Below are 17363 nucleotides of genomic sequence, written 5' to 3' on the forward strand. Positions count from 1 at the left end.
AGTGTGTCGCCGCAAGCCGCAGGGTTTCATATACATTTGTATGTGCTTGTTTTTTTTTTTACTCTGATAGATTTTGCTTTAATTCACATGCATTATATGACTGACAGACTGCAACGTTGGAGTTACAAATCTTAATTTGTGTTCTACTGAAGAAACAAAGTCACCTATGTCTTGGATGCCCTGGGGGTAAACATCAAATGTTAATTTTTGGGTGAACTATCCCTTTAATGTCATGCCTTACCAAGGAAAAAGCCTGATCACGCTTACGTATTTGTGTAAACAGTTTACAGGAAAAGAAAACCTGCGATCTGGCAATTCGAATAGGGCATTATGTAACCTGGTAGAAGTGAAGATTACGTAAGCACCACACAAAACATATGGATTTGTGCCAGTCGCAGTGACGCTGAGGCACCTTATTTGTTTCTGTTTGGAGCGTCTTAAAGTGCTCTAAGAAACAAAACGTACCACAGGATGGGCATGGAAGCTTTCTGAACGCTTCCTGCAATGGACAGCAACAACTGAGGCTCACAATAACTTTGCTTGGGAAACTGGCATCTCAAACACAGGGTTTGTGTTACGCATCCATACAATAGCTCATTAAAGGTGGCTCGAGCGGCTTCGCACCACCTCGGTAAAGATGCCTGGCACATTGCAGGAAACGTTTATTGTTCTGTACAAGCTGTTTCTTTGTTTCTCTTCTCACTACGAACAATTGAAGCAAGACGGGTGGGGGTTAAGGCAAATGTTTCTTTCTGTTCACGTAAAACCCAATTCAGACTGAAAGCTGCCAATTAATTTTTGAACATATGAAAAATAGTAAAATTAGCCAAGAAGTGTAAGTACAGGAAAGTGAAAAATAATAGAAATGTTTTAATAATAAAAAATGGCAACACTTTACGGTAACACTTTACAATAAGGCATATGAACTAATAATGAACTGCACTTTTAAAGCATTTTTTATTTGTGTTAATGTTAATTTCAACATTTACTAAAGCATTATAAAAAATGTGTTAACATTAGTTGTACTTTGTACTTTAAAATTGTACTTTGAACTAACATGAACAAACCATGAACAGCTGGATTTATATTAACTAACTTAAACAAAGATTAACTACTGCTTTACAGAGGTGTTGTTAATGGATAGTTCATGTTAATGTTAACTAATATGACATTATTGTAAAGTGTTACCCACTTTACAATAAGGTCTCATTCATTAACACTCAATGCATTAACTAACATGAACTAACAATGAGCAGTACATTTGTTGCAGTATTTATTAATCTTTGTTAATGTTAGTGAATAAAAATACAGCTGTTCATTTGTTCACAGTGCATTAATTAATGTTAACAAATACATCTTTAGATTTTAATCTATTAGTAAATGCTGAAATTTACATTAACTAAGATTAATAAATGCTGTAGAAGTATTATTATTCCTAGTTCATGTTAACTATGTAGTTAACTATCGAAACCCTAAAGTGTTACAAAAAAATATTTAAAAAAAAATCAAACTTTTCAGATAATTATTATTTAAAAATAATTTAAAAAAAATGCAGTATGCCAATGAGTTAGTTAAGCCCTGCCATAAGTTTAATTGTCAATAAATAATGAATATGAAAGTAAGAAAGAAAAGTAGGTCTTTATAATCACAAATTGCTTTTTTGATATATTATTTAATTTACAAATGTGTAAGAAAATGTAATACATTTCAGAGGCGGACAGTAGTGAAGTATTTTTCCAAGTGTCTGTACTTCTCAGTGTTTTTCTTTGGGAAATATTTACTTCACAACCCTCCAAAGCATAATGTCGTACTTTTTACTGCACTACGTTTCATATTGCATATAATTTAATACTTAATTACATTTAAAATGAACTATTTTCTTACTTTAACTTAAGTAAAAGTAATTAAGAGTTTTACTTGAGTACAAGTAAGAAAGTACTATGTTTTATGTAATTAAGCATTATCAAAGATATAAAAAAAATGAAATTTATAGTGCAGTAACAAGTATGACATTGTGCTTTAGAAAGTAGTGAAATAAAAGTTTTCCACAGAAAAACACTCTGATAAAGTACAGACACTTGAAAAATGTACTTGAGTAGAAAGTAAAAAACACTTGTCTATCTCTAAATTGATTAGTCAGCTTATCAAATTTCCAGGAACTGAAACCCCCATTGCTCTAGAGACTGTCATAACCATGTGCAATGGTGCAAATATTGTGAAACGGTTCTGTGAGGGGCTATACAGTTCCTTTATGATTGCACAGGAAGTAGCCTTGGTTTTAAAAGATGCTGACTGATCTCACGATTGATAGGGAAAATGGCTCCGGAAGTTTGAAGGAAACAGTGAGTCAGATGAGTGAATTTTCACCACTGTGAGAGGACCAGTAAGAACCAGTTTACCCTGTGGGGCATAAATGAGTAATTCCCAGCTATGTATCAGATAAAACGATGGCCATGCTTGTACAATGACTGCAAACATTGCTTTATATAAAGTACTTGACTCACAATTTCCTTCAGAAATGACAATATTAATGTACAAGAAACAATCAGACCTGCTTCCTGGTGATAACTGGACCTGGATATAAACTTCATTACTGCACTTGAGGAGCACATTGTAAAATTCATTTTGTAATATAGCCAGTTTAAATAACTAGCAAATCGTTAAAATGACTCATGAAGGAAGGGTGATTTTTTTTAAGCACTCCATGACTCTTAAAGTTTGGCATTTGTTTATTCCAATGTGCAATTTCGAATATAAACAAAACTTCCGGTGGCATAAATCACCTTGAAGAGCCAGCCTTCATATTTCACAAGATTTTTAATAATTTACTCATTAACAATATATCCTACAATTTGCTTAATACTGTTAGTGCAAAATTCAATAGCCAATGAGAAGAGTGGGGTAAGATGATCCATTTTTTTACTTATGTGGTCCTCAAGATAAGAGAAAGTAAGGCAGAAGTACAATGAAAGTATCTAGTAATCAGAATACATCTCTGGCAAAGGGTAAAAATATGGCTTCTCACAAAAAAATGTGTTCCTGTGGCTCAGTTTACCCCAGGTTAGGGGTGATTTAAGCCGAGTCAGTGGTAAATTGCACCATCTGGGTGTAAACGGAGCATCTGTTGAATCTGAATCAAGTGAAATGGTAAAGATAATTTATCTCTTTTAAAAACACCTTCAATAACACATTTCATTTCCTTTACCAGTCATATTTATTTTCTTAAAGCTAACCTAAACAACATAAAACCAACCAAATTAAGTTGAAATTTCAATATCTTTAATTGTTTGCATTTCTGAAATAATATGTTGAACACCATAGTTGTAACCTTCCAAAAACAGACTAACCAGGGAGTTTGTTGAGTAAAATTAAATACAAATTAAATAAAATACAAACTGAGTTTGAATGAATTAATAAATGTAATTAAAACTAATAAACATTTTAGTCAAAAAAGTTCTTGGCATGGTAGTTTTTTAAAGGGATACAGATACTGTATGTGATGAAGCATCTTCTGGTCCTTATCAGAGAAGCATTTGGTGTATTTCTATTGTTCCAATTAAATCAACTCAAACTAAACCAGTTGTTTAACATTACATGGAAATTAAACAAGTTTATATTTCAGAGATTTACTTGAATACAGTGCCTTATGGTGGGGTAAGTTAAAATGCTGGCTCAATTTACCCCACAGCATTTGGCTGACTTTGCTCCAGAGCTGCCATTTTGGACAAAATTAGCTAGCAAAATGATTTGCATAGTTTTATACATTGATACATTACCTATATGGGCCACACTGTTAAAAAAAAAAAAAAAAAAAAAAAAGTTGAGCTAACTTAAAAAATAACTTTTTATTTTTTAATAACTTTTTAAGTTAACGCAACTAATCCACGCCAGTTAAAATCAACTTAAATACTTTTGTTAATCTAATGAGTAATCATTTGAACTTAACTTCATCAAGAAAACCAACAAAAAAACAAGTTGAAACAACTTTAAAAAATAAGGCAACCTATCACACTCCACTTTTTAAGTTAACTTAAATAAATATCTCCCGATGACAAATTAGTTATAAAGGGCACCTATTATGCCCCCTTTTAAAAGATAATATAAGTCTCAGGTATCCCTATAGAGTGTGTAACAGATCATTTAATATACCATTTGAAAATGCCAATTTCTGGGTTTGAGATGAGCAAATGTTGTGTCATCAACTCAGACACGCTCACGTGACATTGCAGTTCTCCATGATCATGAAATATTATCATCTGCATGCGTTTAAAACCTTATAACTTGAGCACACACACCCAACACATAGGCACACTGCCGACACACATTCATGATCAAACACGTAAAAGTGAATTTTCCATAATATAATAGGTTCTCTTTAAGTTGACTTTAACTGGAGTGGGTTAGTTGAGTTAACTTAAAAATTCGAATGCGATAAGTTGCCATATTTTGTTAAGTTAGGTCAACTATTTTATTTATTTTTTTCTTTGATGTAACAGCCTTTAAATTGACAAGCCAAAAACATTTTAGAGTAAATGGGTGCCTTCCACTCCTCCCATGTGTTTCTCCTTTTCACAGTCTGGCAGAAATGATGGGTGGTTCCAAAGTATATGCTCACAAGAGACGAGACAATAAAAGTTGCCAAGATAAAGGCGGTGGGTCAACTTATCCACTGGCTCATCTTACCCCACAATGAACACAGAGTTTACATTCACACTTAATATGGGTTTTCTCCACTGATCTATATATAGATCATACAATAACCAAACTCACACGTATATTTTTTATTGCAGTGTGAATGAAACGTCGGTTATGTCAGTGTGAAAGAGTCACTTTGCTCTGCACATGCTCGTTGTGTTCTTCGCAGGCGTCGCGTGTTTGCTCGTGGTTTTTTTGGTAATTCACAGAGACGGATAAATAAACTGTGTCATCCAAGATTTTAAATTCATATGCCGAATTCCACTGACGCTGATCCTGTCAATTTTGTTGTCCTAATGCTGCACTTTAGCCTAGAAATCTAGACGCACCCTAGCGGCAGCAAATCTAATCTGCCACGAATGTCGTCTAGCAACTCTCAATACCCTTCTGAGCTGTAAACGCCAAACTCTGGTCGGGCCAATCACATCGTGTATAGAGTCGGTGGGCGGGGCTTAACATAATGAAGGCTGATTTGTGCTTCTAGTAAACACAGAAACTGGCCAACGGCAGTCTTTCGGTCTTTCGGTTTGACCGCGAGGAAGACTTGGAGTTAAGCTTTTCTCTGAGAAAAGAACAAAGAACGGCACTGAAGTCATTCTTAAAAAGGGAAGATGTGTTCGGAGTTTTGCCGACCGGATACGGTAAAAGTTTAATCTGTCAGCTCTGCTTCACCTTCGTTGCCCTGGTTGGTTGTAGCGCTATCCTATCGCGTGCAGAGGGAGTTTGAAAGACAACCGTTTATCCGCCCCTCTGATTGAGCCCTGTCAATGGTGAGTTTCCAGACCAAACATCTTGATGTGGGTCTGGCTTGTCAGGCTAGCTGCACTTAAAACTCAATCATGCTGTCCAATTGAAGGATGATTATCACTCACTATCCCTATGTTTACCCTTGATATTCGTTGTAGTCATGAAAAAAGGGTTTACATAGAATAATCGGTCATACAGCAGTGGCTTATAAACTAAAACGTGTTGAAAACCACTGGTTGTTAGTCCCAAACACTTGTGGTTTTAATGTTGGCTAGTCTTAGATGAGGATGTAATCTATGTTTTTATTTTCGCCTGTTTAAGTTCTTAACTTAGAGAAGTATGAGCAATATCCATCACAAGCAATCACTTACAACAGTTAAAAAGCTTGTGAAAAGTTAATAATATAAAAATGAATGGTTGGTTGGGTTGTTGGATTCGCTGTCACACTAGAACAATAGTCTTGAGGGAAATATAAGACAGGACAGGATTTCCACGCTATACAACTCCATCCTTCCCCAGCCCACGTGACACCATGGCTCACCTCAGCCGCAGTGTTCGTCATCCACAGGCCGTGATTCTCAGCTGCTGTGGCCGGGGCCAAAGAAGGAGGCCTTGATGCTTTGTTTCTGTGCTCACGTCCTGACTGATGTTACTGATTGGGTTACTGACCCATTAGATACGTGTTTAATCCCAAACACCTGGCGTGGCCTCTGCCCAGAGGAAACATCTGGAGAAAACATGCACATCAGCGCTTTCTTGTGCACTTCTGGTGCTAGGTGTCTGTCTGGACTGCACTCCCGATTCTTGCTAAAAGTGATAAAACATATCGCCTCCCTGGAATGCTGGGACGTCCCGTGGCTAGTGCATGAGCTCAGCCTTTGATTAGCGCAGCGTTGTTTGTGTTCTTTTTAATTATACTTCCATTGTGGATGAGGAGCGGATTGTTCTCAGGAAATCACGGCATGTTATTAGGTGACCCTGTTTTAATGTGTGCTCGGATTAAACGTGCACATCAATGGTGCATTCTTAAAAGAATGTAAACATCAACAGGAAGTTGAATTGGAATGACGGGAAGAGGAATTTAATATCTATCTATCTATCTATCTATCTATCTATCTATCTATCTATCTATCTATCTATCTGTCTGTCTGTCTGTCTGTCTGTCTGTCTGTCTGTCTGTCTGTCTGTCTGTCTGTCTGTCTGTCTGTCTGTCTGTCTGTCTGTCTGTCTGTCTGCCTGCCTACCTACCTACCTACCTACCTACCTACCTACCTACCTACCTACCTACCTATCTATCTATCTATCTATCTATCTATCTATCTATCTATCTATCTATCTATCTATCTATCTATCTATCTATCTATCTATCTATCTATCTATCTATCTATCTATCTATCTATCTATCATAATGTTTTGAAATAAATATTAGCAATAGTAATGTCGATGCTTGCCTATGGAAACTGGGTTTTGCACTTGCATTCTGGTCTGACTGTACATTTTCCATCTCTCTCTTATCGTAAAACCCCCACTTTTCCTTCCGTATGGTAATTTTCTTATCAGACGCCTCCCTATTAAATTAGGTCACGAGAGTAGCTGTTCTTACACACATGCCACACTAAATAAGGAGACTTCAGTGGTTGCATTTTGGGTTTCTACATGGGGTACATTTTCCCACTGTTATGAGTAGAATAAATAGTTTTAAGTAGTGAACGTTAGCGTTTTGGTGTGGTCTATCTTGTGATCATCATGCTACATTTACTTTACCGCAAGCCCATTAAGTAAAAAAAACTTGAATCAACCTTCGAGAGCATCTGTCGCTGTCATCGGCAATTACTGGCATCCTGTTAACATCAAACAATGCAAAATGCAGTTTACAGGACTGTGTTTGGTGACAAACACCGAAACCACAAGGATGTTTAAGACAAAAACGAATAAAACTAAATAACCAAAGCATTTGCATATCGGTTTCCATTAGACAATTTGAGAACATTTACATTTAGAAATATTGAAAAGTCGTCATTGTGACAACTATAAGCCTCATGTTGAGGTGTGCTGCTCAGAAATGTTACAGCACTTTAGAAAACAGCTGCTTTACTGGTACGGGATACAGTTCTTTTCTTTTGTACTTCATCTGTGACCCCGGCAACCTGATTACAGTAAATGTCATCAATAGTTTTTCATGGCGGGCGTTCACTCCAGTAAAGTGAAACTTTGGGATAGGAAATTGTCACTTCTTGGAAAGCAGCTTTGTGCATTGTAAAAAATATGAACGGAAAATGTACTGGTAAATTTCTGTCAGAACATTATCCAGTCATTTTACGGAAATTTCTGTTAACCGTTAATGTGTTAATGTGTAATTCAAAACAAAGGTAAAACACCTGTAAAAAAAAAAAAAAAAACAATACGGAAAATTCCTTCATATTTATACAGTACACTGTGCCCTATTTTGTCCATTTAACAGAAATCTAATAATAATTTATATAAAATTGTATCTTCATTTAAAAAAGAGTGAATAATAATACTTTATTAGAAATTGTCTTTCCTTTTTAAGCTTCACTTTCATTTCTTCATTCTGAAGTCACTGGTTCTCTGAGTTCAACACTGATGATTCAGAAGGTCGGCAAACTGTTTGGCTCTGAGTCTTTTGTATCTAAGGTGGTAGGGTAGCCGTCTTCCGTCGTTTTCTCTGCAGCTGCATGTTCACAATCACAAATATGAGACAGTTCACCCCTCTTCCTGTTTTTCCAGCGCCACTCCTCAGCATGCTTTAGGAGAGGAAGTAACAAATCTAAGCATACATTATGACTGTACACATGACACACTCAGCTGCACGTAGAAGAAACCGTATCACGCGAGTTGAAAGACATTAAAAGGTTTTCATGTATAGTTTACCCCCATGCATGGTTTTCAGATTGCTTTAAAGATGTGATAAAAATAAAGTGTATTTTAAATATAAATAAATTGAATATATATTATATTAAATATATTTTAAATATTTTAGCACTTGAGATTTTGTTTAATATAAAGTGCATTGCAAAATCATGCTATTTTTATAATAATAATAATACATTTATTTATAATGTCATATGGATTTAAATATAAACAAATTGGATTTTTGTTGTATTTTAAAACAAATTCAAGTTTACATTTTTTTTAAATAGGCCTATGCACGTTGATTTAGACCAGGGGTGTCCAAAGTCAGTCCTGGAGGGCCAGTGTCCTGCAGATTTTAGCTCCAACTTGCCTCAACACACCTGTCTGGAAGTATGCCTAATACGACCTTGATTAGCTGGTACAGGTGTGTTTAATTTGGGTTTAAGCTAAACTCTGCAGGACACTGGCCCTCCAGGAGCAGGATTGGACACCCCTGATCTAGACAGTGGCTGCATCCGAAATCACATACTTTCCTATTTAGTGGGTGATAAGCAGTATGTGACAAAAGAAGTATGTCCGAATTCTCAGTACTCATACAAGAGTTGGTAAAAAGTACCTGGATGACATACTACTTCCAGCGAGATTGTGAAGTGTGCATATGATGGACACCTTACTGTCCCATGAGGCCACGGGAAAGGTGTTTTGGAGGAGTCGTGAACGAAATTGTAGCAAACACACAACTGTGTTTTTGCAGAACTACGTTGCTTCTCCGGAAAAACAAACTGCATCCATTCCTTAACGATGGGTTATTTTGGAAGCTGGACAAGGTTATTTTTCCCCCACAACAAACACACTTCTTTAGTGACATTGTTGATTTTGTGGTCTAAAACAGTGTTTCCCAACCTTTTTTCAGTCATGGCACTCTTTGAAAATTTTCACAATTTTGTGGCACTCCCTCGCATACTTTACGCTAGGGGTGTAACGTTACAGATTGCTCACGTTTCGGTTTGTATCAGGGTTTTAGGTTCATGGTTTCAGTACGGTTCGGTATTTGCTATGTTCAGGGAAAAAAGGACTACTGTCAAATAAAAATAAAGAAAATATGAACAAATAACTTAAATACAAGCAGCAGCACACATAAATACTATTGAGCAAAGATTCTAATAAAATAAACAATGCTGGCCCCACTTTATATTAGGTGGCCTTAAGTACTATGTACTTACATCAAAAAATAGGTACAATGTACTTACTGTGTTCAAATTGTATTTCAAAGCACTTTTGCTGATATTGAGGTGGGATATGGGTAGAGTTAGGGATGGGTGGGGTGGTGTGGGTAAGTTTAAGGATATGGTTATGTGTAAGGGAAGTGCCAACTGTGTAATTACATATGTAACTACAGAAATTAATTACAGACGTAATTGCATGCAGGTATTTTTTTAAATGTAAGTACAGTGTAAAAACATGTATGTACACAATAAGTGCATTGTATCAAATGATTAATTACAATGTTAGTACATAGTAGTTAAGGCCACCTAATATAAAGTGGGTCCACAATGCTTTTCAGGTTTGTCTAACATTAGTATTTAGGTAAAGAAATTGAATAAAGTAATCAAATGAAAAATAACTGCATATTTAACTGTATCTTCTGGCGAATATACCCGGGTGATGACGGTGAAAATGACTGCTCATACAGCACTCGCATCCATTGAACACAGTTTACAAAGAGAGACCGTTTTGCCCCGATTTTCTTTTATTATCGCTGTTGTAGTGTATCACTGAGGAGCCAGCATGTGTATCCATCAACAGAAACATACATAAAGCATTATTTTCAGATTACAACCCATATTACAGATGCTTCATCAGATGCGAAATGAACCGCGGTACAAGTGCGTGCCGACACCTTTTACACGGCACCCCGGTTGGGAAACGCTAGTCTAAAAACTAAATGACAGCGCTGCCGACGGCTCCTGTAACCCGAACGAAACTTGTTGATGTGTTGACGTGCGCACGCCCTCATCCGGGAATATTACGACCTTTATGATATCATACAGGGCCATACGCAAACACTTTTCAAACATATTAGAATCCTGAATACAAATCCTGTATTTGGCACAGAAATGCTCCATACATCCAAATAGTTTTATTGAAATTGTGGCTATGTTTAGCATGAGAATCCAACTCTTTAACAGTGTAATAACAATAGACCCCCCCCCCCCCACCACCACCACACACACACACACACACACACACACACACAATTAAAAAATGTACTACTTAACTTTGACTTAGACTTTTACTTTGAAATAGCCTATAGTCTGTTTAAATCACTTTAAAAGTGCATTTCAAGTGAATAAGTAAGACAGATAAACAGGAAAAGTGTTGCCAAGATGGTCCTGTTGGCATCTAAAGAGTTCTAGCTCTCTTTCTAATGTGTTTTGAATGGTTACTCTGCTGTTTCTAGGCGGTTTTGGCTGGTTTCTCTGCATATTTTAAGGGTTTTTATGGGCTGATGCTTATAAAGAAGTTCCAGACTGCTTCCAGGAAGGGAAAAAAAGGTTTTGTGAATTTAATATTTTTTATGTCATTACGTTTAGAGCATAAAAAAAGGAAAAATATCATTTTTGAAAATGAAATGATACTGAAAGCAAAGCATCATTTATACATATATACATATATGTTTCATATAGCTTATATACACAGAAGAAAAAAACTGAACGGAAAACTTAAAGTTGAAAAGTTTAAAACAAAAGTTGAAAAGTTTAATGTCTTAAGAGCTTTAATATTCTTAGATGATTCAATATTTTTGATGCAGCCTGCTGTTCGACCTCTCATAAAAACTACTTGTCCCCCTTGTGTAAAGGTAAAGGGTCATTTCTTCCAAAAGAATACCAGGAAGACAAGGAAATCCCACTTCCAGTATATCCCTGCTCCCGTCATTTTTTGAAAACTCAGTCAGAATTGTGTTGCAGTTTAACCTTATCCAGTTTTTCAACGGATCTGGATTTGTCCAGCGCCTCTCACCTCTGACTGGCTGTTGAGAGACGCGCTGTGCTCTGATTGGCTGGAGCTGCTCCTCTTTGTTGTGAGTGCACTATAACAGCATCCTCCCGGCATACCAGAGCAGAAAACTCCCACAGCCTCTCCTCCTGCAACACTGCCAAGCGATGTAGAGATTCTTCTGCTCAAAACACCTGGCTTGAGATTTACAGGAGGGATCTAGACTTCACTAGACTTTCTAAACTAAGAGAAGGAGCATCAAAACAACTTTGCAAAGATGATTTCTGCGTGTCTGGAGATTGTCGGACTCGGCTTGAGCGTCATCGGGACACTTTTGGTGATGGTGGCTTGCGGCTTGCCCATGTGGAAAGTGTCCGCCTTCATCGAGGGCAACATTGTGGTGGCGCAAACCATCTGGGACGGGCTGTGGATGTCCTGTGTGGTTCAAAGCACGGGTCAGATGCAGTGTAAAACGCATGACTCCGTCCTGGCGCTGACCACTGACCTCCAGACTGCTCGGGCTCTGACGGTCATCTCGGCTGTCTTGGGCGTCCAGGCTCTGATGATAACCATCGCCGGTGCTCAGTGCACCAACTGCATCAGTAAAGAATCCATCAAAGCCAAAGTAGTCAACGTCGGAGGGGTGATATACATCATCGCAGGCTTGTTTGTGCTGGTGCCTTTGTGCTGGATGGCCAATAACATCATCTCAGACTTCTACAACCCTCAAGTTCCTAATCCGCAGAAGAGAGAAATTGGAGCTGCGCTCTACATCGGATGGGCAGCATCTGCCATGCTTCTGGTCGGAGGAGTAATTCTGTGCTTCTCCCGTCCACAAGATGAAAAATCCTTGTATGCCCTCAAATATGTACCTCCACCTACAAAAAGCGCATCAGTCAATGGGGACTATGACAAACGCAACTACGTGTGATCACCTCAACCATTAACCATGGACTAGTGGCTCTGCGCATATGGACTTTCAAGACTATTTTGCTTAGTTCACCAACAAGCATTCCTTTAAATGACCATGCAGTGTGAGAAATGATTTTTTGACAAATATTCCTGCATGTCATTATACAAAGAAATGTTAAAAAGATGAAATAAAGCATGTCAGACTGCAGGACACTGCCAGCGTCCCATTACGTGCAACAGGTCTTCAAACATTCAGTTAATGGAATGACAGAGTGTATAAACATGTTTGAGTATGTTTTTCTGTCATTTGCTCTGTGAACCGTATCATGGTAATAATGGATTAGATTTACACGGGTATTTTTGTCTTTGTTAATGATGTTAGGGTCAATAGCCCACCACTGTGGCTGAAGGGTGGGGGAGGGAATGGAGGGAGGGGCTGTAATTCTTGTTTTTGTTCTGCTTTACGATACTGCACTAATTAGACTCAGTCTGTGCTTCAATAAGACACTGAATAATGCCTATTGTTCTGCTTATAGACTCCAGGCTCCGGCTTTTACACAAAAGCTTGACTGTTTTGATCATCTAAACCTCCTGATTGTACATAATTGTATGAAACCTTTTTTTTTTTTTTTTTAGTAAATCTGTGCATATTCAAAGTAATAAATAAAAGTTTTTTGTTAATAATGTGTCTTGTTTCATATTTTGCTGGAACATAACAATAATCCTTGATCCAGGCTTCATATCCTTGAAGTGTCTGATGTGTACTTTCATTAAAGAACTGCAGAAAAATCCAAATGTAATTTTGTTTTGGGATTTTTGTGTTGAAAAAAAAACCTTCCCAGTTTTTGTTTATATACAGTTCAATTTATCTAATATACTAAAAGGTATGGACATGGTGATGGAAAAAATATGAGATGGGAGAACTATTTCAATGCTTTTGTGAAACTTTGGTTACAAAATGTTTGCGTTTCCCAAAGAAGCTTTGCATTCGCCTGCTTAAAACGTTTGGGCTCCCCCAAGAATCTTTGCACTTGCTCATAAAAAATTTGAGTTCCTTGCAAGCGAATGCAAAGTTTCTCAGGGGAACGAATTTTTTTTGCGATTGAACGTAAAATCCCTTAAAATAGTACAGAGCCCCTAAAGTGACATAGTAATGGAAAGAATTGTGAGTTTCTCAGGGAGCAAAACATTTGGCATCAGGCAAGGTTACTAAGCGGAACGCAAATACTTTGCGAACAAATGCAAAGTTTCTAGGCGGAGTGCAAACTTTTTGCGAATGCAAAGTTTCTTGCTGGAATGCAAACATTTTGTGAAGGAATGCAAAATTTCTCTGAATTTAAACATTTAGCAAGAAAACAAAGTTTCTCGCCAGAATGAAGACATTTAGTGAACAAATGCAAAATTTCTCTGAATGTAAACATTTTGCAAGCAAACGCAAAGTTTCTAGGCATAACGCAAACATTTTGCGAACGAGGGCAAAAAAAATTGGCGGAACAAACATTTGTGAAAGAACGCAAAGTTTCTCGCTGGAACGCAAACATTTTGTGAACGAATGCAAAATTTCTCTGAACATTTCTCTGAACGTAAACATTTTATAAGCAAATGCAAAGTTTCTCAGTGGAACTCAAATATTTTGCAAGCAAGCACAAAGGTTCTAGGTGGAGAGCAAACATTTTGCCAACAAGCGCAAAATTTCAATGCAAAAATTTTGCGAATAAACACAACATTTCTTGGTGGAACATAAACATTTGTAAAAGAACGCAAAGTTTCTCACTGAAAAGCAAACATTTCTCTGAACGGAAACATTTTACAAGCAAACTCAAAGTTTCTCGGTGGAACTCAAATATTTTGCAAGCGCAAAGTTTCTAGGCGGAGCGCAAACATTTTGTGAACAAATGCAAAATTTCTCTAAACGTAAACATTTTGCAAGCAAACGCAAAGTTTCTAGGCGTAACGTTTCTAGTCAAACATTTTGCGTACGAGTGGAATAAAAATTTGGCGGAACATAAACCATTTTGTGAACGAATGCAAAATGTCTCATTTTGCAAGCAAACGCAAAGTTTCAAAGGTTTTTTTTCCCTCCCATCTCATTTTTGTCCCACCACCAAGTCCCTTTATGGGCTCCATACTACATTAAAATATAACATTTATTCCTTTTCTAAATGTTTTCCTTTGAACTATGTGTTTTGCTATCTTTCTTTAAAAAAAAATGATTTATCTTAAGTGTCTGATATACTTTTATTGTGATCTCAGCCAAGAGCTGTGACCTTTATTCTCATAAACCTCATCAGCATCAGGTCTCAGCAATTCTGGAACTCTGACCCAGTTCTGAGTCCTGTGAGTAAAGCTTGCTATTAAATGACAGAAACTGCACACAAGAAATGATGGCGCCTCTTTTTCCCTGATGTGGCCGGTAGATTAGAGTCCAGCAGCAGGAGGGACTGAAGCCAAATCTGGTCAAACACTCATTTCCTATAAGCTCAGGAAGAAGGGAGAGAAATGCAGATGCACTAACAAATGCATTGATCATTGATTATATAAACAGGTTCTTTAAAGCTGCAGACTATACATTTTTTTGGTTAAAAATTATTCTAAATCAATTTAAGCAAGTATACATAACCAGCCAGTGTTTAAACGATCTCCTTACCGTAGCTTGCTTCACAAAGGTAAGCTTGTAATAATGCGTTATAATTTGTGTGGTACCAAACTTTCAGCGGGAAATTTCAACATGCCATCTTTTTTCGTCATTACGTCACGTCTGTATACATGAAAGAGGAGTGCCAGGTAGGCTATAATCGCATGTGAGGATGCTGCAGGTGGCAGATCATTTATAGCCTTTTCTCACAGCAGCTGGAATAACTATTCTCATGACGGGTTGTAATCCAGAAAGGACCAAACGACAATCATCAGTGACAACTGGAGATTCACCCGTAGTCAAAAGCTGAAAGATTAGACTGTACGGAAATTGAAATATACACTTCTACACTGGTAACGCTAATACACACTAAATACACACTAAATACACAGTCACGCGTAATGGTGATTTTGTTAACATTAACAATTTTACAATAATAAGAATTTGCATAGTCAGAACAAAAGTGGTAGACATATTACCTATAATTGTAATTTTGGGCATACTCCAAGCTGTAGAATCTGTGATTCTGAAGTACAGTATCCACACCAGCCAGCCACACACACTCCTCAAAACATTAGATTCATCCACACTGAGGAGCCGTGATGATGCACAGTTAAGTTTAATCGATATATTGTCCTAAACCTACCCATTGATAACCCTGATGAAATATTTAAACTAAATTAAGAAACTAAGTTTAAAATGGCCGAGCCTACTGTTTTGTTAAAAATAAGGTTGAAAAAGTGCAGCCTCCGGTATAGGCAGATGATATGGTAAAGGCGATAATTCCACAAAGAACTGCAATTGCAGGTTTCAAACAGAGATGGCAACAAAGAGGCAAAACTTACGGCCTGTAGCTTTTAAAGGATACTTCACCGCTTTTTCATATTAAACTGTTATTCCCAAGCGGCAACCTCCCACGATCTCTCTTGAAGCCAATACGGAAGTAATGTAAACTGCAATTCATCGACTGGCCACTAGGGACAGGCTCCAGAAAGGAGCAGAATCTCATTGAGCCCCATGTTAAAATTCCCAACTTTAAAGCAGAAAAAACATTTTTACAGCCTGTACAAATTGTGGTTTTGCCTATAAGGCTAATTTTGATCTTCATGACTAAAACGAGTTGATACATACCTCTCTCGTCTCAGTGCGTGCACTTAATCCTCTCTCACATCTCCCCCTCCCGCTCTCATTTCTGTCAATAGGTGGGAGGGGGAGATGTGAGGGAGGATGTTTCAGCCGGGACTTTTTACTGCGCCGAGTCGAAGTACTCTCAGAAGTGCTATTCCGCCATACATTATAGTACTCCATTTTAATCCGTTTAGAAAAGCGACATGTTTTATTTTGTCATCATACTAGATCTTTCAGCTATTTGTGTAACTGTATTTAAATAGGGTAAACGTGGAGGTGTGTGGTCACTTCTAACTTGATCTCTGTTTGGTACCATAGTGAATGAACTGGGCTTAGTGGGCTAAGCTAAATGCTATCAGATCGTCACCGCGCGTCAGAGCGATTAAGTGCACGCACTGAGACGAGAGAGGTATATCAACTCATCTTCGTTAAGGAAATAACAGTTAAATATGAAAAAGTGGTGAAGTATCCCTTTAAAGTCCCACTGAACCGGAAGTAGCGAGTGAGTTTTCTTCAGTGCTGTGACGTATTTCCAAGTAAATATTAAACAGAGGGCAGGGTTTGACCTCAGCGCTCCTTCTCTCGCTCAGAGCAGACTAACGGTCAGAGGGGTGTGGTTACGCATTTTCAAACCTAAGCCGTCAAACTGACATCATCTGTGAAGGAACGCCGTTTCCAGACCGGAAGTAACTTTTCAGATTTTGATTAAAGATTACTACGGCAAACAATCGTTTTCTGTGTATTAACTTGCACGGATGAATTGTTCACCCTAAGACCTGTAATATGTGCTAATAACGTAAATAAGATCGATTTTGATTTCATGAGGACTTTAATAGGGATATCAACAAGTTTTGGGAGATTTCACCTTACCTTTTTTTCTACATTGCTCATTGTTAGTTTGTGTGTTCTTTTCAAAATCTTCAACACTAGTTCACACACTGCAGAAATTAAATAAATAAAAATTGATGGCACAAATATCGTTTATATAAGACCCATATCTACATTGGAAAATAATAAATATCAACTAGCTAAAAAATTATTAGAGGAAAAAAAACAGGTCTGAAGGGGTAAGTTATTAATAGTTTCATTTAGAACCATATGCAATAAATATTTTCATGTAAATCTGGACATAAACAAACATAATATTTACAATATTATACTATTTAAAACATTAAAATAAGTATGTAAAATAAAGAAGAAATATGTCATAGTCAGCTCTTTCTCTAGGTAACTAATCATGTGATCATATACTAAGAATATTCAAACAAACTGGTATGCTGTTAATGACAAAAAAACAAGCATTCATGAAAATGTTCTATGAAAATTGTCTATAATTAAAGCATTGCAGTTCAATTATCCACATATTCTATCCAAA

The 17363-nt window shown here is 37.2% G+C and overlaps 3 protein-coding genes across 3 annotated transcripts in view; 2 read left to right on the forward strand and 1 right to left on the reverse strand.

Moving 5' to 3' along the window:
- Nucleotides 1-17363, reverse strand: part of septin5b (septin 5b) — a 105246-nt gene that overhangs the window by 19848 nt on the left and 68035 nt on the right. The gene's annotated exons all lie outside the window — the stretch shown is intronic.
- The window catches only part of cryba4 (crystallin, beta A4), a 40287-nt gene that overhangs the window by 5022 nt on the left and 17902 nt on the right, over nucleotides 1-17363 (forward strand). The window lies entirely within an intron of this gene.
- cldn5b (claudin 5b) lies at nucleotides 11277-12848 on the forward strand. Its single transcript, XM_067434094.1, has one exon. The coding sequence runs from the start codon at nucleotides 11591-11593 to the stop codon at nucleotides 12242-12244; it is 654 nt and encodes a 217-aa protein (XP_067290195.1). The 5' UTR covers nucleotides 11277-11590; the 3' UTR covers nucleotides 12245-12848.

Source organism: Pseudorasbora parva, chromosome 23 (genome assembly GCF_024679245.1).
Source record: "Pseudorasbora parva isolate DD20220531a chromosome 23, ASM2467924v1, whole genome shotgun sequence".
In the NCBI taxonomy this organism is placed as follows: domain Eukaryota; kingdom Metazoa; phylum Chordata; class Actinopteri; order Cypriniformes; family Gobionidae; genus Pseudorasbora; species Pseudorasbora parva.